This window comes from Pyxicephalus adspersus, chromosome 3 (genome assembly GCF_032062135.1).
Source record: "Pyxicephalus adspersus chromosome 3, UCB_Pads_2.0, whole genome shotgun sequence".
Classification (NCBI taxonomy): domain Eukaryota; kingdom Metazoa; phylum Chordata; class Amphibia; order Anura; family Pyxicephalidae; genus Pyxicephalus; species Pyxicephalus adspersus.
This window is the reverse complement of record NC_092860.1, coordinates 64,865,008-64,889,463: the sequence shown is the minus strand read 5'-3', so window position 1 is coordinate 64,889,463 and position 24,456 is coordinate 64,865,008. Positions and strand designations below refer to the sequence as shown.

General features: G+C 37.4%; 1 protein-coding gene across 4 annotated transcripts in view; it reads left to right on the top strand.

Moving 5' to 3' along the window:
* NFIC (nuclear factor I C) overlaps positions 1–24,456 on the top strand; it is a 141,828-nt gene that overhangs the window by 75,829 nt on the left and 41,543 nt on the right. For all 4 annotated transcript variants that reach the window (XM_072404968.1, XM_072404970.1, XM_072404971.1 and 1 more), the window contains exons 3-5: positions 11,214–11,285; positions 11,391–11,465; positions 20,821–20,944. In XM_072404968.1, coding sequence (XP_072261069.1) covers positions 11,214–11,285; positions 11,391–11,465; positions 20,821–20,944 — 271 coding nt within the window. The remainder of the gene's footprint in view (positions 1–11,213; positions 11,286–11,390; positions 11,466–20,820; positions 20,945–24,456) is intronic.

Genomic DNA, 24,456 nt, shown 5'->3' with positions numbered 1-24,456 from the left:
ATTTTTTATATTCATATTATCTACTAGAACCCCTGTTCGGACATATTTCTGTAAGTTACAGGTCTACAATTTAAAAAAAAATTTCATGAAAAACAGTGGATCATTTTTGGTACAGAAATCTAGACCTCAGTGTAACGCTTAGGTGGTTAACAGTATATAACCAATAACAAAACATAATAGATGGGTAATGCGCATGAATCAGTTACTTACTAAATATCAGAAGTAGTCGGACGCCTCATTCTAATATATCTTTGCAAAATACCTGCAGATTACAATGATAGGATATAAATACAGTATCTACAAACAATCATCCAGCCTTAAATCCTCAATACCTATCTAACTACATATAGTCAGAGAGGTGTTAAGATGGGTGGAGGTTCCTGGTGTCAAACCAAACCGTATGTCGAAAGAGCTCAATAATATCATTGAGTTGGGTGGGTGATAAAGTGTGTCATAAATAATTCATCCAAGTATTAAATAACTTTTTTGGATGGGTATCACTATGCTGAGTGGCCTTGGTTTTATCAATGATCATTATAGGCTGGAGGTATTGTAAAAATTGTGAAGTGGTGGGGGAAAGGGGTTTCTATCCATTGTTTCAGTATACATTTGTAAGCCGCTAAAAGGCAAAGATGCTCAAATTTAGAAACTGAAGGTTGTGTTTGCGACCCAGTGAAGGGTGTCAGTGTGGAAGCATGAAAAAGGGCCAAATGTGGTCGTATCTGTCTAGCCTGCCCTGTAACTACGTGCTAGAATCAAAAACTTTTTTCCAAAAGTGGAAAATAACAGGGCAGTTCCAAAGGGCGTGCTCCAAAGGAGTTTTATTGTAGGCGCACTTAGGACATGCATTAAGTCTAGAGGCAAATGCACTGATTTTGTCAAAGGCATAATATGCTCTATGGACAAATTTTAAAATGAACTTCCCTCCATTTCAGTACAAAGGATGGTAATACAGGGGTGGTAAGAGTACTCTCCATTAAACAAGGATAAAGCTGAGATATGGAGTGTTTAGCAGAGGCTTCACCCAAGAGAAGTGTGACAATCAGTGGCAACAATAAAGTAGAGGAAAGGGCAGTGAAGCCAAAGAAGGTGGTTTTAACCTGTAAATAATATATAAAGTGATGTGACAGTAGTGCGTACATGAGTCTAAACCTGTCAAATGGAAGAGGCCTATGGAAATCATCTAACATTTGTCCCAGGCATCTAAGACCTTTATCATCCCACATTTCAAATGCCTTGTAAACAAGGCCGTGAGAAAAGCATAGTGTAGATCGCAAAGGGGTAGTAGTAGTGGGTCCAGTATAGCACCCATATAACTTTTTTATTTCCTTCCAAGCCACCAACGTGTCTCGCAACAAAAGGTTACTTTTGAATTCTCGAGAGAGAAGTGAAAACGGGGTATTTAAGAGACCCAAGAGGGAGTAGGGCCGCACTAAACCAGACTCCAAATTGTACAATTGTCATCGTATAATGGCTAGTATTATGCAACCAGTCCTTTATATGTCTGAGTATACAGGCTAGGTCATACTTTCCTAAACCAGGAAGGTCCACACCTAAATTCTGTTTAGGTAAAGATAATTTGATTCTAGAAATACAGGGGGGGTTTACCTTGCCAAATAAATGAGGTGAAAGCCGAGTGGAGTTTTTGGACATCAGCATGACGTAACAAAAAAGGCAATGTCTGCATAGGATACAGCAATCGTGCAACGCTTATCTTGTTAAGATGACATCGACCCATCAATGATAAAGGTAGAGTCTTCCACCGCTTTACCTCCTCTAGAATTTTAGTTATGAGTGGGGCATAATTCAGGTTGTACATATTTGGAGTAGAGCCTGATATTGTAACTCCCAAGTATAAGAGATAGGATTTAGGTAGCTTAAGTCCTAATGTCCCTGCACAAGCTAACAGTTCCTTAGATGGGGCCAGGGAGAGGCCGAGTAATTCACTTTTCGTATAGTTAATTTTAAATCTTGAGACACCAAAACATGTGATGTGTTGGATGATTTTAGGCAGATCTGTAACCGGGTCATTGAGAAATGGCATAATGTCATCTGCAAACATGGCAAGACTGAGTGAGTGTTTACCCCCTATCTCCCCTATGAGTGTTTACCCCCTATCTCCATTCCCTCATATTATTTTAAGTTCCCGAAAAGATCTAGCTAGTGATTCAATGGCCAGATTAAAAAGGAGAGGAGACAACGTGCAACCCTGTCCTTGTCCCCCTGCCCAGCAGAAACACTGGCAAAGACACTCCTGCTACATGTACTTGGGCTCTTGGACTTGAATACATGGATTTAAATGAATTAGCAATTTGGCCTTTGAATCCAAATTTCTCTAAAACCATGTGCAACCAGGGCCATTCCACACTGTCAAAAGCTTCTCGGCATCTAAAGCCAAGAGAGCCGACGACACCGGAGAAGATCTATCCAACCTAATCTGTTCCAAAACCATAAGCACCTTTCGAATAATATTTGTGGTGGATTTTCCTAGAATTAATCCCGTCTGTGCAGGACTGACCAATCGGGGGAGGATAGTAGCTAAGCAGTCCACTAGGATCTTGGAGAATAGTTTAACATCTTTATTCAACAAGGAAATAGGACGATAGGAGCCAGGATCTAATGGATCCTTATACTGTTTTGGAAGAACTTTAATAAACGCTGAATGTCCAGAGTCCAGATAGGAGGCGTGAGAGTACATGGAGTTATATAGTGATGTCAATAATGGCGTGACCTCATTGATCAAGATTTTGTAAAACTCAGACGGCAAACTATCTGGACCAGGCACCTTAAAATTACCTGAGCTCCTGATAGCTCTTAGCACTTCCTCTTCTGGTATAGACCCATTCGAATAGCGTAGTTGCTCCTCAGGTAACTGTGGAAGACTTAAACAGTCCAAAAAAGCTTGCCCCTGAGCAGAATTTGTGTTTTGAGAGGTATGTAAAGAGTGATAATCATCAGAAAGCAAAAAAGTATCCAATCTGGACATGGTTGAATCAACCTGTGATATATGCGTAAAGTCCTTTTCCAAGGTGTGAAGATGCCTCAGACCAGTCCCTGTAATAAAGGGGAGAAACACTTTATCATTGGCGGACGTATGGCCCTGCTTGGGTGGGAGGGATCCTATCTTCCACAGAACTGGTTACTGCATTGAAGTCACCAGCTACAATTAAAGGCACTTTGGAAAGGGTTTTCACTGTAGCAAGCTGATTATTATAGAACTGCTGATTATCTGCGTTAGGACCATAGACCGCTGAGAAAGTTAGTGCGTGGGCTTGGAATTGGACCGTCATTGATGCCCATCTGCCTTCAGAAACATCTCAGGATTTTGAGATTGTAGAGTGTTAAAGCTTCTTGTGTAAAAGAATGAGCATTCCAGCCTTGCGACCTGTGGCTGAAACCCCCACACCTCTTCCACCCAATCTCTAGCCATAAAATGAAAGTGGTAAGCTGAGAGGTGGGTCTCCTGAAGAATGGCTACATCCATTTGCAATTTTTTTAAATGGCGTAGAATAGTGGTGCGCTTGTTGGGGGATCTCAGTCCCTTAACATTCCAAGATACAATTTTCATCACGGGGGTTGATGGGGGAAGAGAACTATAATTACTGGAATTAAGTATAGGAGCAGTACCATGTCGTCGTCCCAACCGAGCAGCGGCACAGGGTAAAGGATTCCTTCCACATACATGGGAAAATCTGCAGATGTAGAATCAGGATGGATGCAGCAATGAGGCGTCCATTGACATTAATGTAGTAGGCATACCCAGAAGCAGAACAAACAACTAACAACATGGTTGTCCCATAATATAATACTGTTAAGCGACTTCCTTTTTTCCCAATGTGGGGGACAAATACAGCATAAACAGCAGAAAACTGAATCAGGCACAGATGAATTTTCAACCTTCTGTTTTTGCCATCTCCATGCATTGCATTGAAGAGGAGAAAATCACACATATGTAGTGTGAGCAAAGAAAAGAAAAGAGACCACCAGCTCCATCTAGAGGACAACATATGCTTAACTAATGAAACATGGGCTCCTTGCAAATTTCATGTGGGAATGCCCAGCAGGTAGGTTAGGAAAAGTTATGATATTTGACAATGATTGGCCGAGGTACGTTTTGAGGACTAGGAGCCAGAGATAAAGTGATGCATTGGTTCCCCCCGGAGCAGGAGAGTTCAATCGTGGGGTGTAACACACCGCAGCATGAAGTCAGAGGAGCAGAGGAAATAGATGGAGCCGGAGCCACGTCTCACACTACTCTTCACACCGGGCGCCGAAACCGGAAGTCGCTCCAGGTATATTTTAGGGTGTTAGAGGAATGAGGGAATAGGTTTGCACTGCACAGTATCACTGTCAGCCCAAGTACTGATTACTGATTTACTGGGATTTATTGGGATCATTTGGCGTGGAAGTCTCACAGATATTTTTATCAACTCTGTATCACTGTGACTATATAAATCTTTATTATTCAAGTTAAACTTCAGTCTCAATCCTCCCCTGAAGAAGCCTAAGGGCAAAACGCGTCGGGAACTTGAGACCTTTTCAAAAAACTGAAGTTGATATTTTTACTTGAAATGTGAAAATATGTGTATGTAATCACAGACATTGATTGCTTGTATATAATTAACTAGTTGATCTATGTATGGTATAGGAATATACTGTATAACATTAAAAAATTATTTACGTTTTAAAAATCAATTCTGCCCATAAAAGCCTGTTTATCCCTCCATTTGATCACACAACTCAAATACCTACTCATTACAACTGAGGGATGCGGAAGAGCATCTCTGAATGCACAAAACATCAAACCTTGAAGATAGGCTACATCAACAGGAGACCACATCATATGCCATTCCTGTAAGGCTACAGTTCACACAAAACCATCAAAACTGGAAAAGAAAAGGTTGAACAAAACATTGCCTGATCTGATATCTTGATGTCTGCTGACATTAGGATGGAAGGGTCCAGAATGTGGCAACAACATAAAAGTATAGATTCATCCTGTATCAACAGTTCAGGCTGGTGGTGTAATGGTGTGGGGCAGGGGTCTGCAACCTTTACTATCAAAAGAGCCATTTTGCCTCCTCTTCCACTAAAGAAAAATAGTCTGGAGCCGCAAAACATAACACAACTTATAAACTTTTAAAAGTTTTATTATTTTTTTAATTTTACCTGTTACAACAAGTGTGCATGTGTAGGCCTACCTATGTTCTGACGATGCCTTAGCCTTATTAAATTTTAGGGGGTGTTAGTCACAGGTGTCCCCCACTTGCACCTACTTTTTTGGTTTTGTACATCTCCCCGTTCCAGAGGAATTGGGGTTCAAAGGAGGGGGATGTCATTGTACACACCCATTTGTACACGCCCCGTGGTAGATTTATTTCACTGGTAGATTTTTTTCATTAGAACACCAGATAGGGAATCCCCCTCCTCCGCAGTGTCTTGGGAGGAAGGGGATCCCCCATCAGAGATCTCCCCGCGGCAGCCGAAGGGAGCCACAACAAGGAGGCTGAAGAGCCGCATGCGGCTCCGGAGCCGCAGGTTGCAGACCCCTGGTGTGGGGGATATTTTTTGGTACACTTTGGGTCTCCTACTATCAATTGTGCATCATTTAAATGATAAACATGACAATGCATTTACCATACTCCAATGGCCTCTACAATTAACAGATTCAATAGAAAACCTGGAATGTAGTGGATTGGGAGATTCATGTCATAGATGTGCACACAAACAATCTGCAGCAACTGTGTGATGACTGTCATGTCATGGACCAAAATCTCTGATGAATGTTTCTAGCACCTAGTTGAACCTATGCCACAAAGAATTACAGCAGTTCAGAAGGTCAGAGGGGGGCTGACCCAATGCCAGCCTGGTTGTAATGAATGTTGATTATTATTGAGGATAAGATCCAATATGATATAAATAGTAATTCAATATTACATTTCCTTCTGTAAGTTCTAAGGTGGCCGTGAGGAAAAGAGTAAACACACAACAATTGCGTATAAAAAGATTATATTGTACAGAGTAATATTTACAGGACAAGAGAAGCTTAACACAAAAACATACCATAAAACAAATAATACCAATATTATAGACAGGACCTAAACACTGCCTTTCTATCTTCTACAACTCCCTCTTGCTGTAAGTCATATAATGACTTTCCCTGATGTCACTTATCAGTATAATCAGGGCAACTTGTTTTAATAGACAAAAGGGAGGAAAGAAGAAAAAGACAGGCTTTTGCTGGCAATGTTTGTGTCGATGTTTTTTTGTAAAAACATATTAAGGTAATGTTGCATTAAAAGTGTATTACTTCATAGTTACATATTATATTACAAATTAACTATGAGGTATAGAGGATAGCAGATCAATAATAAAACATACAAGTGAACAAATGTTAATCAAAGATTTACTAAATCAGAGTGCATCAAAGAGTTGTACATAGAAAATCCAAGTGTCTCTTAAAGTTTTCCAACGCATTTCGCCAAATCAATGGCTTCCTTAGGGGATTAATCCAGCAAAAGCCTGTCTTTTTCTTCTTTCCTCCCTAATGTCCATTTCATATTTCAGGCTTGGCAAAATAGAACGTTCTTTACAATGATATAGTGAGCAACAGATCCTCTCCTTTCCAACTTGTTTTTATCTTTTAGTCTTTCTCCCATGGCAAAAATGTCACCTGTTTCACCTGATGCTTGACAAATGGAGCATCAAACTGGAAACTTGGTTGATGGGTTTGATACATATCAATTTACATTTATGATTTGTGGACTAGGACAAAGAGCCAGAAAAAAAGTGCTTTAAAACAAATATTTACAGACAAAGGCTAAAATCTCAGGGCATGACTAAGGATACACAATTTACAAGCCCAGCTATACGTAAACAAAGGGTATGTGTTCTGTAACTCACAAAGGTGCATAATTTGATAAATATTTTGCATAGGGTGCCGTGGCACTGCTTTTAAAGTTTCACTGGACTGCAAGTTATATATTGCACAAAATAGCACACTTTTGTTTTAGATTTTACTCCTACGAACATTGTGATACATTGCAGACCAAAATGTATTTGTAATCTTTTAGTAAGATTATCAAACTAAAGCTTATCAAGGTAACAAACAAAAATTTTACAGCTGCCATTGGAAAAGCGAAAGAGGAAAATTCTTTTAATGGGTTCACTTGTTTTAGTGTCAACTGTCCAAGTGGATTCCCCTACTTTGGAGCAATTTCATCTCATTTCCTATTGTGTCATGGGACAGAATATAAAAAGATAAAGATTTTTCCAATAAGCCACTCAAAAAAATTACAGGAATATAGATATATGTATGAAAACCTCAAATACCTAAAATGTCAGCATGCCCCAGGAAAACAATGTGGTCGCTCAGAGAGAAATGACAGGTTCTCTTGAAAAACCCATTGTACTACCCTTCCCTATGTCTGGCCAGGTTATTTTTAAGTTGTAACCAATACAGCACTTACACAGGGTTAGGATTCATTGCTCCAACAGATGAACATAATTTGCACTCTCTTTACTGGACATTACACAGGACAAAAACTGTATCTGTAAATGCTTATTCACAATATTAAGTTTTTGTTTTTTTTAGCAAGCAAAGGATACCACATTTAAGGGAGCCTAAGTAAATAAACTATCCTCTTTGGGCCTGTCTCATACATAGAACCTGATTTACCAAAACTCTCCAAGACTAGAGACCTAGATGATCCAGCAAACCTGGAATTGCTATTGCTAGGTTTGCTTCATCGCCCAGATAGCCTATTTTCTTCAGTCTTGGAGAGCTTTGATAAATAAAACCCATAGCGTGAGCAGAAAAGCATCAAGGAGTTAGGGGGAGAGGATTTCAATCTTCTTTGTGATTTTATGTTTGTCAATTTGGTACAGCAATTACTCGAAATAAAATATGTATACTCAAGAGAAAATATGTAAATACAGTCTAAAACCATCTTTTTTATAGAATACTTGTTTTTTTTTTTTTTTTAATATTTATAGAACACAAATACAGCAGGCAAATAAGAACTGTTGTATGTCCCTACCACTGCCATTCTCATACATGCACTAAAGTCCCTTGGTGTGAAAGTGCAATTTAAGATTCCAGAGTAAACCAAAGAACCACACAAACTGGTTTATACCTATAAGTCCTGTTGAGTGATCCATCTCAGAATGGAAGGTCCAGAAGGGATTTTTCAGCAAAATGTCTTAAATGTGTCTGACAATCTTTCTTGTCTCAGTGCATTTTTGTAGACTGTGTCCTTGATGGAACAGTGCTGTAAGGCAAATATTCCAATGTGATGTCACCATTTATACGTCTTACTTATTTCCAAGGCTAGGATGATATTCAATTAAAATGTATATTCTGTTCCATTTGCTGACATTTATGCATAGTATGGGGAGAAAGTTTTGATCCTTGAAAGGGAGGACAGATGGAAAGATCTTGCTGGGCTGCAAATTGCTGAGCTCAGTGTCTACAGGAGCACATTATTTATAAACAGATGCAGAAGAAGGGGGAGGGGGATTTACAGTGATGCAGCTACAACCAAAATGAGTGCAGAAGAAATGGTAAGACAGTAGCACTGGAAAGGAACATAATTACCTGTTTTTAGTGCACATAGGACAGAGAGGAGTCTTGCACAGTGAATAAGAAAACTGTAATAGACATGCCCTATAGAATTCAAGAGCCTGATGAAGATAAAAATCATATAGACCTAATTTAAAAGGAGCCGAGATAGCACTGGACAATAACAGGGGCAATAAAAGGAGAGTGGAATATGTAGCCTTTTAAAGTGACAGAATTTAAAAATGCGTGTATTAAAAACAGTGTGCACAGACATAAAAAAAGTGCCAGCAAACTTATGGGTGAATATTGGATGCTGGGAAATGAATATTTAAAATGAAGACAGGTGTTTCATTTTTCAAAATTTTTTTTTTTGAATATTGGTTTTGACTGTAAACATTTGCGTGACATCCATATAACAGTTATGAGTTTTAAGCCTTTATTACTTTTAAACATCACATTTATTTTAGCTGTTGCTAAGGTTGTTTGGGGTAGATACTCTTTGAAGCCGTTAGGATCTTTTTAAAAACTTGCTTGATTAGACTGATATTTATTCCAAGTGAAATGCATATTTTTTTATTTACAAAATTAATCCACAAAATAATGATGCGTTGTCCTTCAATACAGAAAATATCAGGGGTATCTACTAAGATGTCATGGGAAATAACATAGGCTTTCCATACTTATTATTCGGAATTATATAAACTTTCTTCTTTGGCTACTTTAGAGGTTGTACAGAAATGTATACAGGGTACAGCACATGATAATGATAAAATGGAATATTTGTAATCCCCTTTTACAGAATCAGAGATATCCTTGGTGATTAAATTGTCGCCCCCTGGGAAAAGCCCAGGACCTGATAGGTTTACCCCACAGTTTTATAAAACTTTTTTTATCAGCTTTCATGGTTAAAGTATTTATAAAGTTTTATAAAACTTTTTTATCAGCTTTCATGGTTAAAGTATTCAAATCTGTTTCCATTTTGCAACCTTTTTCACCACAGAGTTTAGAGGCACATACAGTATATCTCTTATTCCTAAACTTAATAAGGATTATACATTATGTGCCAATTATCGACCTAAATCCTTGATCAATATTGATATAAATGTGTTTTCCAAGATTTTAACCAATAGACTGACAAGATGTATTCCAGGTTTAATACACAGATATTAGGTAGGTTTTGTTTGTGGCCAAGAGGCACATGACAACACCTTTAAAACAATGTTACTTACTCATTATGCAAGAAAGCACGATATTCCTTTAGATCTGTTATGAAATATGCTGAAAAGGCGTTTGACAATGTTAGCTGATCGTTTCTGTTTGCCACACTCTTTCAGATGTTGGAGAGAACTAAAGATATCAATTCGATGCCTTCGGCAAGGGTTAGAGTTATTAGGGCATTATCCGAACCATTTGCAATATCAAATGAAACTTGATAAGAATGCCCATTATCACCAACCCTGATATTAGAGGTTTAAGGTTTTAATAAAGGATTGTCATTATAAACTATCTCTCTTGGCAGATGACTTACTTTTATATGTTACCTCGCCAATCATAACAGTTCCATCAATATTAAGGGTATTTGACATTTTTAGGGGTTTGAGCAATTTCAAAGTAAATCTTTATAAGTCTGAATTACTTCATGTGTCTATTACTCAAGCGCAGTTTACACATTTACATAAGATTTTTCTAATCCGTATATGTAACAAAGTAATTCAATATTTGTCTATCTATTTTTCTTCAGACTTCCAGAAAATATATATGTTAAATTATTACCTCTATTGGCTAGATTACAGTTAAACCTGCAAAAATATGATAAGCTCCTGTTATCATGGTTTGCTAGGATAAATGTTCTCAAAATGGACATTCGACCACAATTTTTATATGTATTTCAAACAGTTCCAATATGTCCTCCTAGGAAGTTTCTTAGATATAGCAAATGCTTGTTCATTTTATATAGAAAGCAAAGAAGCCATGCATAGCATATCAGTTCAGGGTCAAACCAAAACTGAAAGGGGGAGCTGGGTTGCCTAATTTTGCCCTATATCATCAAGCAGCCCTACTTGTAATAATAATGGATTGGTTTCATAATTGGGTTACAAAAAGCTGGGTTACATTAGAGGAACAGCTCTCTCCATGGCCATTGCGATCCTTACTGTGGAAACCACATAAGATATCAGGTTTATCTAATCTAATGCCAGGAATTACTAAGCATTTAATGAATTATCTTAAGAGTAAGATATCCTCAGATGTAGGTCCAATAACACCATATTTTGGTAACCCAGCTTTTCCTCAGGCCATGACCTCCCAGCAATTCTTGGTTTGGAATGCTTTAGAACAGGGGTTAGCAAACTTTTTTAGTCAGGGGCCACAATCTGAAATAAAATTTGACAGGGGCCGGGCCGATGGGAGAGTAGGCAGACAACAGCTAACTCTAGTATATTTCTAGCAAATTACTTCGTATTTAAGTATGAAAAGTTTTACTTCCTGAAAGTACAGGTTCTATAAGATCATACATAAGGTCATAGTCGGTTGGCGATATTTTCTCTCTCAAAAATATCAGTTTTGTATAGACTTTCACTTTGCACACAAATGTTTACATTATTAAGGGTGTGTATATAATTTCAATTGTTTTAGTTTGTTTTTTGGGTTTTAGATGCTGAACAGGACAGCAGCCCTCGTACAGCAATTAGCTCCGACTTAGAGGACACTAAACCTATCAATTTGGGTAAGTGTTTCTCAGTGTATTTACTTTGCATTAGGCACCATGTTTAGTATTTAAGTGTTAAGATAATACTTCCTGATTTTTGTCACAGCTGTTTTGTCTTTGCAGATATGACAGATTTCCAGGAGAGCTTTGTCACTTCTGGTGTTTTCAGTGTCACAGAATTAATTCAAGTGTCCAGAAGTAAGTATGAGGGAATATCTTGTCCATTTCTAGGAACATATTTATTTATTTATATTTATTATGTGGCTATTATATTAAACTGAGATTTAATTTTTAAAATTGAAATTATTTTTTATTTTTTATTTTGTAGCAGTCCTTACCTTTACCTGTGTCTTATCTAGCATTTTTATGGATCCATTCTTTTTGGCCAAACTGAGCATTGCATTGCAATCTTGATCACTTTTACATTTAAAAGTTCTTTCATCTGCTTATAATGATAGTGATACATGATAGCCCTAGCATGCCTTTCAATTTTTTTTTTTACCAAAAAATAATAATAATACAACTTGTTCCTATTTATGGTTTTATTTATTTTAAATAATTGTAACTAACCCTAATTTACTTGATCACTTTTTAATTTTTTAACATCTAAATGGTTACATTTTGATGTTTTTATCATACGAACATGTGCAAATAATGTCACTATGCTTTGCAGTAAAAACATTATTGTAGCATTGTTAGAAACAAGAACAATTTGCAGAATAAAATTCTAATTTTTGTAAGATTGTAATTACTAGCTTGTCAGACTGAAGTACAATTTCTTGTTTTTTATAATGCAAACGGTTAAACCTGGCTCTGTCAATCTGATTACCAATGCTTTTACGCCAATTCTATTTTGGTTTTCTATAGACAAAAACATGGCAGCGCTAGGCTTACTTTTCACAGTGTACTATAGCCAGCATTTTTTATTTATTAGACACTGGTTGGTTCCTATGTGTTTGTGCCACGTCTTGGAGCCAGCATGTCCATAGGGTTTTATATCTGAGATATGTTTACTTCCCAAGTGGTTGAACTTGATGGACTTATGTCTTTTTTTAACCTGACCTACTATGTAACTATGTAGCATGACTGTGCACAGTAAAACCATCTTCTTCTCCACCTTTTTTTTTTGCACATAGTGGCTGATTGACCTATAAGAATACATTTTTGGCTCCACTTCTAGTTTTGCGGGGAAGATGCAGTATTGTGGGGGTGGGGGGAACTAAGGGCACTATAACATTGGGCACTATATGGGCAGACACTAACTGATTACACGGTATCAGAACATTATAAGGGAAACATTAACTAAGGACTGACTCTAGAAGTAGATTAGATTTTTTTGGAGCCTTCATGCTAGAGTTGAAGTGATTCATATATATACAAATGTATATTGGAGAAAAGTTGGTTACAACCTGCACTAGCAATTGTGCTTTTTTATTACAATAGTGTGGAAATTTATATTTTTATATTGTTATATTTTTTATTTAGTGACCCAAGAAATATTCTAGAGATATAACTTTAATAATGTCTTTACCCATTCCTGAAGTCATCCATGGATCAGGAATATACTCTTCATTAGAAGTGAAGCAAGCATTGCAAGCATTCTGAAATTAAAGATATAAAACATAATGGATGAATTTAGAATGTTAAAGAATGTTTTTGGGGGCCAGGATATATTTATGAGGGAAAAAGGGTATACTAAATAGCCCTCAATATCTACCCTTGTGGACTGATATTGGAATAAAGCTGTTGTACAAGTTTATCGTTGAAATATATGGAGTCATTTTGGCTTTATATTTAGTTAATATTGATCCTTTGATACTTTGTATTTTACTTTGGCATGTTAATTGCTTAGCATGCAATTGTAGATAAACTGTCTGGGTACTTGTATATAGCAGAGAATGAAATAGAACAATTTGTGAAATAATGTTAATTTTAAGCAGTATTCATTTGAAAGCAACTTTTAATACCTATTAATTTAATTATTGTAGTTGTTTCAAAAATGCTGTTATCAGAGTGGAGTATTTTACAATTTACAGATCTTTAATATGTGAAGTCAATTATTTACCAAGTTGTTTGATCCTTTGGAATTTACATGAATCTGCTAAGGAGAATTGCTAAGTGGAGTTTTTTTATATTTTGTATTCCTGGTAAGTATTTGAATCCCCGGAATGTTTTCTACTATGCTGAACCCTGCTGAATAGCATTTTACATGGGGAAATGTGTAAAGGTTGGACCAATACTACAAATGTTTTGGACGAACATCTATAAAGGTTTTGGATTAAATTCAAAAAGTGCTTTGTTATATGAAATGCTGTTAAATTATAAATATCTTTCAGTGTAACATGACCATGTTTTACTTCTTAACAATTAACTAAGTAAATTAATCCCAGTTTCTCTAATAAACTTAAATACTAAATTTTTGTATGATAAACAGATCTTTTTACTTTCCTTGCATAATTTGTAAAGACAACATAGGGAAGTGTGCATGTATTACTGAGATGTGCTACTTTCCTATATTTTTTTATCTGACACAAACTTTGTACCTCACAAAAGAGTCTACACAATGGGGAGAAGCTTTGTTAGTAGTTAACCTTTTTCTGGGAGTGCATTCAAATTATTAGAGCCATTGATACCCTACTTTGGGCATACCCTTTTTTATTTTGAATTAGGTGATTTTTCTCGACATTTTCTTGAAACAGATGTAAGCCCTCTATGTAGAAAGGTGTACTTGGCACCTCATCGTCCAAAATCTCAGGATCCAGAAGGATTTAAGACTGTTACCCAACCTGCTTTTAGATTCATGTGATACTTCTGTATGTCTGTCTACATTTATAGTTCAATAATTCTTTATTAGAAGGTTTTAAGATTTTTACAGAGCAAAACATACATATATTATAGAAGAGTGAAAGAAATAACAAATAAACATTTAAGAAAAGGAAAAAGAAAATTTAGGGCATCTAGAAACAAAAGAAAAGTAAATATACATAGAAATACAGAAGTCTAAAAATATAGAGCACCAAATTCACCGGCCAATACAAAAAGTACAAACTCAACTGAGACACAGTATGCACTATAAATAGCCTATTAACATGAAATATTACAGAAAGGATGAAGGAGCCAGAGTTCCCACTTTTCATAGTTGGAATCTCTAATAGCAACCGTCTTTTCATACGCACAACAAAGATTAGGGTCCGCGATAACATCATTATAATTAGGGATTTCAGTATTCCTCCATAATTTGGTAATATGCATTTTTGCCAATAGGAGAATCTGAATAATAATGGATCTGATACGAGTGGGAAATCGTAAAAGTAAAGAATAACCAATTCAGGTGTGTGTAAAATTTGTATAGGCGTGATATCAAAGATCAACTGAAATATTAAATTCCAATAGAATCAAAGAGTTTTGCAAAACCAGAGAATATGCGGCAATGATCCTATCTCCCCGCAATTTCTCCAGCAGTATGCGTAGTGAGAATCGGAAATTTTAGATAATTTATAAGGGGTCAAATACCAAAAATTAAGTATTCGCTGGAAGAGATCCCAATGATTTTCACATCTACTGGCTCTATAGGTATATCTGATGGTGGTAGCCCATTCAATAGGAGTACAATTTATATCCAAATCTTTAGCCCATTTGCGCACATTAGTATATGGGGAAAACTCCAAATTTCCACTAAGCATATTGTAATATTTAGTAATACTGTTTTTATGCGATACAGGTGCTTGGAAGAAATGTTTCAACAGTGTGTGTATATATAGCTCAGGCTGAAGATTAATCTTTTTAACAAGATGCCCGATTCTCCAATAAGAAAAATGCTCAGTGTCGGCTAATTGCTATTCTGCCTGCAAATCAACAAAGGATTTAATACCATGTGGAGTAAAGATATCCCTCACCTCACAGATACCACAATTCACCCATCTTGATAAATTAAGCTGTGTAGTGAACACTTCTAAAACTTTTAGATCAGGGTGTATGGTCAAATAAGATCCTGAAGCAGTGGACAATAAATCAAAATCCATCCATACATGGATGGGGCTCCAGACATGAAGATTCTCGCAGAGGGACCTGAGTACAAAGACATAATAGCTGACCTAATAAAGCCTGAAAATCCAAATTTAGCTAGGACCTCGGATAGATATCCCCAGTGGACCCTATCAAACCTTTTTTTCAGCGTCTAAAGACAAAAACAGAAAAGGCTGTTTGAGAAGGTCAGTGTATTTCAAAATATTAATTAGGTGTCTGGTGCCATCAGGAGCCTGCCTATGCTTCACAAAACCAACTTGGTCTGGGTGTATTAATGAAGGAATAATATCTTCCAATCTATATGTCAGTATCTTAGCGAAAATCTTTACATCTGTATTCAGAAATTATATAGGTCGATAATTATTTGTACTTATTTATTATTTGGGGATCCTTGCCCGATTTGGGAATCGTAACTATCACCGCCTGTAGCATCTCTGCAGGGAAGAAACCTTGAGATGCAGCTAGATCAAAGATCTCCTTCAGATAAGGTACCAATTTAGGGATAAAATAGCTTGTAATATTCGCTTGGAAATCCGTCTGCTCCAGGAGACTTCCCATTGGGAAGTGATTTGATTACCCTAGATATCTCCAGGACTGTAAAAGGGGCCGATAAAGAATCAGTTTGTTCAGGAGACAGCTTGGGCAACTTCACTTTACTCAAAAACATATTTATGTTCTCAATACTGGGTTGAGGAGTTAAAGGGTCCTTAGCCAAATTATATAAAGAAGAATAATAGTTTTTGAATGCGGCAGCTATATCAGTAGGACTATAACATGGTCTTTGAGATGTTGGGTCTTTCAAAGCAAAAAATTTGGATTTGAGATGTTGGGGCTTAGGACGTCCCGCTAAATAGGCTCCCGCTTTATTATGTAAAGCTTATTGCTTCGCTTTAAATGTATGTTGGGATTTTTCAAATTTATAGATCAAAAGTGATCTTAATTGACGTCTATCCTTAATTATTGCATTTAACAGCGATTGAGATGGGGATTTTTTATTGATAGCATTATTAAGTTTAATACGTTGAAAGAGATCTGAGATTTGCATTTGCCTCTGTTTTTTTGCATAAGAACATATTTTTTTACAAACCCCTCTTACGAATGCCTTATGAGCATTCCATAGAGTGAAATGATCAGTCCCTTCTAAATTATTTACATCAAAGAATAGGCTTTGTGCTTCTTCCGCTTGTCTTGCCATTTTCGGATGTGACATTACAATTGTGTTGAATTTCCACAAGTTGCCAGGTAAAAACGGGGAATCCGCGAATTCAATACTTATGGGCAGTAAGGAAGGAATACAGAAGGATACTTATGGTCAGTAAGGAAAAAATCAATCCTTGAGTAGGAGAGATGCGAAACTGAAAAATAGGAATAATCACGTTCTGTACTGTGTTGGCATCTCCAAATATCATATAGATCATGATTTGAGAAGAAAGTCGCCAACTGAGGTGGGGGTTGTTTGGGTGAAGTAGATGAATCAATTGTGTCCTGTATCTCCTGTTGCATTGAAGTCCCCACCTATTAGTAGGTTACCTTGTCCAACTGTCGAGACCTTAGCTATAAGTTTCGAGAGAAATTGCTTTTGCTTTGTATTTCGGGCATAAACATTTACCAGAGAGAAGCTAATATTATTGATTTGGCACACCAAGATAATAAATCTGCCATGAAGATCTTCCAGGTGGTTGAGAACACTCCTATGGGAACACCACATTTTTTCTTTGCTGCATTTGCCATAAAGATTTGGGGAAATCTCCTCTGCTTCCAATTGGGTACTTTGCCTTGTGCAAAGTGTGATTCTTGTACAAAAATAATGTCCGCATTATGAATTTGGGCCTCCCGTAAGAGTGATGATCTTTTGAAAGGATTATTCAATCCTCTAGTGTTAAATGACAGAAAGTGAATACCCATAGGGATTGACAAGATACTTATTTATCATTTGGTAGATACTGTGTATACTTGTGAAGCAAGGCACGCAAAAATTGGGGCTCGAAATAAAAAGAAAAAGAAGAAAACAAAAACAAAAAAGGAAAAAACAAAGAACAGATAAAAACATCCTGGACCAAAACTCCAGGTCAATGGGCAGATGAACTCTGCTTTGGTTTCTCATGGAGGGGTGAGAACCAATTTAAGGCACTTCTTCAGAGAAACCTTAAACCAGAAAAAAATAGAAAGAGCCAACAAATCTTTGTAGTAATCTGGTTATTCGTATTCATAACAGGATCACTTAGACACCCAAATAGAAAATAAACGAGCTGTTCATGTCCACTCTGAGGCCATGTGTGTGGGAGATTTAACATGTTGAGGTTGAGAATCCTCCATATCGATATTCCAACTTGTTAAAAGCTGTCTTCCAGATTCCACATTGGACATCGGGTAATTTTTCCCCAGGTAAAACACAATCAATTTTGTAGGGAAACCCCATTTATATGGGGTTTTCTTTTCTATCAAAACCTTAGTAATCGGAAGAAAGGTTTTCCTAGCTTGAAGTGTGTTTTGGGACAAATCAGTGAACATCTGAATATATTTATACTCTTCAGGTAACGGTGGCGGTTTCCTGGCCACATACATCACTTTCTCTTTCATATGAAAAAAATGTATTCTAATCAAAACATCTCGTGGAGTGTCCGGAGACAGAAAAGAGGGTTTCGGAATACGATGTGCTCTATCAATTAGGAGATCACTTTCAGAAGCCATGGGGAGTAGACATTTAAAATATGCTGTGATAAAGCCTCTTAATTCCCTTAAGGCAACTGCTTCAGGGATCCCTCTGAGTTTAATGTTGTTTCTCCTTGATCCATCCTCCATATCAGCAAGTTTCTGCTTGATCCATTTTATATCTGTGCTCTGATCTTGATGAGCATCTACAAGTTCATTGTGTGCATGAGAGAATTCCTCTATTTTCCTTTCTAAATGCTGAATTCTTTTTTCATGTTGAGTGATAGAGGACTTGATTTGAGTGAACATGTCAGCCATATCTTGATCTAAAGAGTGCTTTAAAGAGAGCATCATCTCTTTCATGGTAGAAATCGAGATGTGATGTACAGGAAAATCTTCAATGGTAAGGCAGGAAATGCCAGTGGGCCTAGATATCATATCATCAGCCTGGGGAATATATAATGGAGGTCGCACCTCAACTGCGGTGGGAAACCTTAACAGAGCCGGGTGACCCACCAGAAACAGGTTCCAGTTGGTCCACACAGGGAGATCTAGTGTCTGATGAAGATGGTGTAGATGACATCTTGTGAGTCAGTCGTGTCCTTCGTCTTGAAGAAGCTGGTGAGTTTCCGCGGCTCTGGTTTCGTTTTCTTTCGTTTTGTCATCTTTTCCTGGGGTGTGTATAGGTAACCCGATAATTCAGGTGGAGATTCGCTGTGGTAGTCGCTAACGCCTCAGTCTAGTGCAGAGCAGTTTGATCAAGCGGCCATCTTGCAGCCGGCCAGACACGCCCCCGTCTGTCTACATTTAGTAATGCACATATACCAGCAAAGCAACATGAAAAGTGTATCCAGAACTTAAGATGTGAAACACATTTTCATGGGTATAAAGTTACAAAACAAGACATTGATCCAGAAGAATGGTCTCTGTACAGGAAGTGTTTCGTCAAACTTGCTAGGGTCTCTCCACCAGAGAGACCCTGGTGGAGGATTGAATCAGAAATCAGTTCAACCATTGTAATGGTTCCAGACTGGTAAAAAAGGGTTTGGTTAAAAAACTTAGTTTACCTGGTCACACATGCGTCATGGGCACTTCCTTTCTGACTAGGCTTTCTGTCTAAAGGTCTAAAGCATGGTTAAATAAACACAAATATTCCAGGTTTGCTTGATCACCTAGCTTCACTGGTGAAAGTGTATTTTCTCCAGCCTTGGAGAGCTTTAATAAATCAGGCCCATTATTCAGTGTCTTAATGTGTTTAGTAAATCCTTGAAAATGCTTGTCACAGTACTCAGGTACTTCTGAATACCTAGCTGTTAAAAATCGTACTGGTTAACCACAAGTACGCTTCAGAACTTAGCTTACAGCAAAGAGAGTTTAAAGTTTAATGTTAGGGTTTATATATAGTTATTCATATATTGGATTCTTTTTGATGATGAATATTTATTTTTTTCTTTCCTCAGTGCTGTTTGTCAGGGCATTTTATTGTACACTTTGTTCTGTATATTTAAATTATTACATACCTTTTTTGTTCTCTAGTGTAGATAAACATTTTATTTCATGGTTTCCCATTTTCCTATCTCTTTAGTCAACTTCTAGCCCTGATGAAGAGGCTGCATTCCATGCATTGTAATGCATTGGTGTCATATATATTTTTTTCTATATTCTTCTACAGAGTTCGTATTGTGTAATCACCCAAGCATGGGAGCAAGACAACTACCAAGCAAATGCATTCTAGGCCAATTAATTAAGCTCCTTTGAGTTTGAGACACTTTGGAACTGAGTTTGCCCTGCCAGGGAAGAGGGTATATTATTGTAGATACAATTTGATGACACAAAAGCCATGTATACACTTACAGGCATACTCTTTTACAATTGATGAAGATTGGAAGAGGTACAGAAGGCCATGACAGTTACATTATCTGCAGTATCATATTATATTTTGGCACCAACTGTACCAACTGCTTATAACAAAAAAAAGTAAACAATGTGCTTTTACATATAGGTAAATACCAGTATCAGTAACACAAGATTAAAATCAATCCAGTTAAACTCCTTACTCCTTACTTGTGTAAAATCTCCAAAATCAGTGTTTCTCCAATAACCTCCAATATGCACTTGAAAAGTCATCCAGGGTAGGATATACTCCTGCTCAACAGCTTTCTACTGATCATACCTAATCTTTCCACTCTTCCTTCGGGATGCTAAAATCACAGTAACAATATTATCACTGATAGTTTAAAAATGCTCCTAGTTTTAACCAGTGCTAAAAAAAATGCACAAGATGATATCCTTGGTTCCACACTTGGTTCCTACCGCTAGAGAACACTGTTGTGGCTAAGTTTGGCAAAGTCGATAAGACAAAACGTTAAGGTTGTTACACAAAGGAATTGAATGATTTCAACTTTATTGATCTTATATGGGTGCTGGATTCATTTAATTTTTGCTAATGATTCATATGTTTTCTAAAGTTTATTGTATTTTTTTTTTTAACAAACTGTTTTTGACCATTTTAGGTGTAGCATTTGTGTTTTTGGTGATTCTATATTGAGATCAAGCTTTCCACAAACCATGAAGTGACATGGTTTGGAACAAACGATATTAGTGCCAGGAAATATTCAGCAGTTGCAAGGCGTGTTTAGAAGATTACACTGTGTAAAAAAAGGAAACAGCCTGTGGCAGTGGAATGGCAACAAACAAATAAGCAGTGCCCTATTAGAAAAATCTAATAATTCCCTGCCAGGCAAGCATTTACATAGTTGCTGGTAAAAAGAAGTAACAAATACTCATACCCTGAATTATGTTAGATTTCATGCTACTTATAATTATATTTCAAGATAATATTTTATATGTTTAATGTAAACTGTTTTACTTGCAGTCCCAGTTGTGTCTGGAACAGGCCCCAATTTCTCTCTAGGAGAGCTACAGGGACACCTAGCCTATGATTTAAACCCTGCAGGAACTGGCATGAGGAGGCCCCTCCCTAGCACGTCATCAAGTGGGTATGTTGTCTCAAGTTTTTGAACTCTGTGACTGGTATGTATATCAGGAGTTTCCTTTTTTTTTTTTTTGTTTACCTGTCAAACCTATAAAACAAATTTGTTCTAACTTAAAAACACATATTTGAAATTAAGTAAATTAGCTTACTATTGGGAAAAAAGTGTTTGTAATGAGCCATGTGGATAGAGCCTGCCATGTGCTCCAATTTATTGTAGAGCGCTGCATATTATGTTGGCACTATATAAATACAATTTATTATTAACAATAATATTGCAGTGGAACTACCTTGCTAACAGATTTAAGTAGCAGTAATGTTGCTCTTTTCTGTCATGTGCACACAATGCATGAGTAAATTATTATGTTAGTGCATTGGTGTTTAGGTAAAACATTAGTATTTTTCCTAATACAGTGGGTTGTCACAGTAATGTATGTTTGAGACAAGTGACCTTGTCATCACCTTACATTGTCTCAGCTCATGCCATTGTCAGGCAATATCAAGGATACATTTTTATTAAATAGCCATATGCACTTTTTGAATTCCCTGCAGTTTGGCTGCCCAAAGGATTAATGCTAAAGGACTGAGCACTGATGACATCCAATCAGGCACTTTGCTTTCTTTCCTGTGATTCTGCATAGAGGAGGAATCTCCCCACTCTTTTTCTTGCTCTATGGAGCCACACTGTTGTAACATTTCTTGCCATAAACCCACACCAGATAGTCAGGATACTGTGGGTAGGCCCAGCTCCTCTCTGGTTCTGAAGTGATTACGCTTTCTAATAGGGATGATCTCTAACCTGTAATTATGTTACTCTGTTATAACCAAGTTTCCTGGGACTCGTGTGTGGGACTTCTAGGGTGGCTTAAACGAACATTTCGGATCATTTAACGTTGTTTTTTTTTTTACCCTGAATGCAGAGGGTTCTACTGCCATTAGACCTACACTTGCTGTAACTTGACCTACAGTTGCTGTAAAAATCCACAGTGATAGATTTTGTGTCTAAATCCAAGTTTAGGTTGGAAAGTCCACTGTTTGTCTTGTTCTCATTGTTTCTCACACAGGGCCTGATTTACTAAAGCTCCCGAAGACTGGAGAAGATTAGATAGACCTTCCTGGGCGAATCTGGGTGGTCCAGAAACCTGTAATTAGCCTGCAGGTAATTTGTTATTTGATTTCAGTTCTGGATCACCCAGGTTCTCCAATGAAAGTCCATCTTCTCCAATCTTGTACTCACTAAAACCTCATTAGTACTTACAAGAGTACTAATCCTGACATAGACTAGATTCACATAGCAAGAATGCACTGTAAGTGACACTGCATTCTGCCATAAACCTAGACTCTTTTGCCTAGGTCATGCAATGAGAAGTTTTGGATAGCTGAACAGTTTTAGTTTTCAAATCAAATTCAAATCCTTTATATTTTAAATAAATATGTATGACTTTTTAGCAGGTTCACACAGAAAATGATGTGCTTGGATTGGTAACTGCATTTAAAGCAATATGTAATTCAAAACTTTACTAACATTATCTGGGCAAACATAATCTGGGCATATCTTAGTTTTTTCTATAGGGCATAGTAACCTGATACTGTAATCTCTAAATAAACTGTTCAACTCAAAGCAACGAGATTCACAATTAGCAAACAAATAGAAATTGCTACTGGCTAAGGTTTATATTTGTAAACCTGGTTTAATTGGCCAGAATGTCCAGAATGAGGAACCAAATTGTATTTTTCTCTGTGCACCCTTTTCACTTTTACCTCTACATCAGCTTAGCATCAGTTTGCATATTCCCCTGTATTTATTATGCCCAGAACAATTCTTCTTACATTTTCCACATGACATTTGCCTACACCAAGGGTGCCCAATCTACAGCCCGCAGGCCACATTCGGCCTGCGGACATGTCAGGTCCAGCCCTCTCCTCATTCCTTCTTTGCTCTCTCTGCTGGTTGTCTTGCTGGGGATGGAGTGCTCGCATCTCCTTTGTTCCTCCATGGGATTGTGCTGCCAGGAGAGGTAGCTGCTCTCCGTCCACTTTGTACTGTGAGATAATCCCAGTAGAAGCATGAGTGCTGTGTCTGTGTTCATGCAGCTGACATTATCCCCATGTATAAATCCTTATACCTCCTTCACTGATTGTCAAAGAAATGTGAAATTTTCAGGGTACACAAGGGACAAGCTGCTACTAGACCAAATTTAAGCCTTGTACACATTATTATTATTATTATTAATAAACAGGATTTATATAGCGCCAACATATTACGCAGCGCTGTACATTAAATAGGGATTGCAAATGACAGACTAATACAGACAGTGATACAGGAGGAGAGGACCCTGCCCCGAAGAGCTTACAATCTAGTAGGTGGGGGAATTTCACACACAAAGGATGTGAGATATGTAGTGTGGGAAGTAGTGATGGTTTCAAATGACAGAAGAAGCCGGGTAGGCAAGTTTGAAAAAATGGGTTTTGAGTGCTCTTTTAAATGAGCAGAAAGTAGGAGCAAGCCGAATAGGACGAGGAAGACTATTCCAGAGAGTTGGAGCAGCTCTAGAAAAGTCTTGTATTCGTGCGTGTGATGAGGTTATGAGTGAGGAAGTCATTAGTAGGTCATTGGAGGAGCGGAGAGAGCGGCAAGGGGAGTATTTTTTAACCATGTCAGAGATGTAAGTGGGACAATAACTGTGTAGGGATTTGAAGGCAAAGCACAGGAGCTTAAATTTGATTCTAAGGTGAAAAGGAAGCCAATGGAGAGAACTACAAAGACATAACTACACATAACTAGTTGCCAGATACAGGGTCACAAGCATAAAATCCTAATAACAATCAGGGATATTTTTACGTTAAGGAGGGCTTTTTCAAGACCAGGGTCCCCAAATTGAGTTTGCATGTTGGGGACCCTCCAGGGGCCACTCTCATGGCAATGAGCATTAGGGTACTGCCAATTGTCTGTGCACTGTGGTGCCTCCTAAAGTTCACAAAACTTCAAGGCAGTAAGGTTGTGGTGTGGTTATCCCTTCCTTGTGCCATGGAACCCTGGCTCGGAGGAGACGCAACAGGAGAGAGACAGGTGGACAAACGAGCAGTGCACACAGCGTCTCCATTTACTTGTACAGCAGTTGTTCACCGTCAGCCATGGCTCCATGAACATTGTCAGGTGTGCGCTGTACACATCATATTCTTACCTGCATTTACCTGTATTGTCAATACATCCTTTGCAGTATTTTGGGGAATGTGTTCCTAATCTAAAACACTCCATAGGCCAATTTTTAATGTAAACCCACCAGAGCACATTCTTCTTCAATTTTCTCATGCCATAAACTCATTAGTCTTCTGGCAGTGATGTCTGAGGATTCTCTTTGTCTTTTCATTTTAATAAAGATGTGGTAATGTTATATGTGTGTGAAGTTAAATAAGATTGTTTTAACATTATAACTTTATTGACTATCAGATATTTTTAGAAGCCATTCAATCAGGAAATTATATAAAAGTTCACAAACTGTCAAAACTATGGGAATG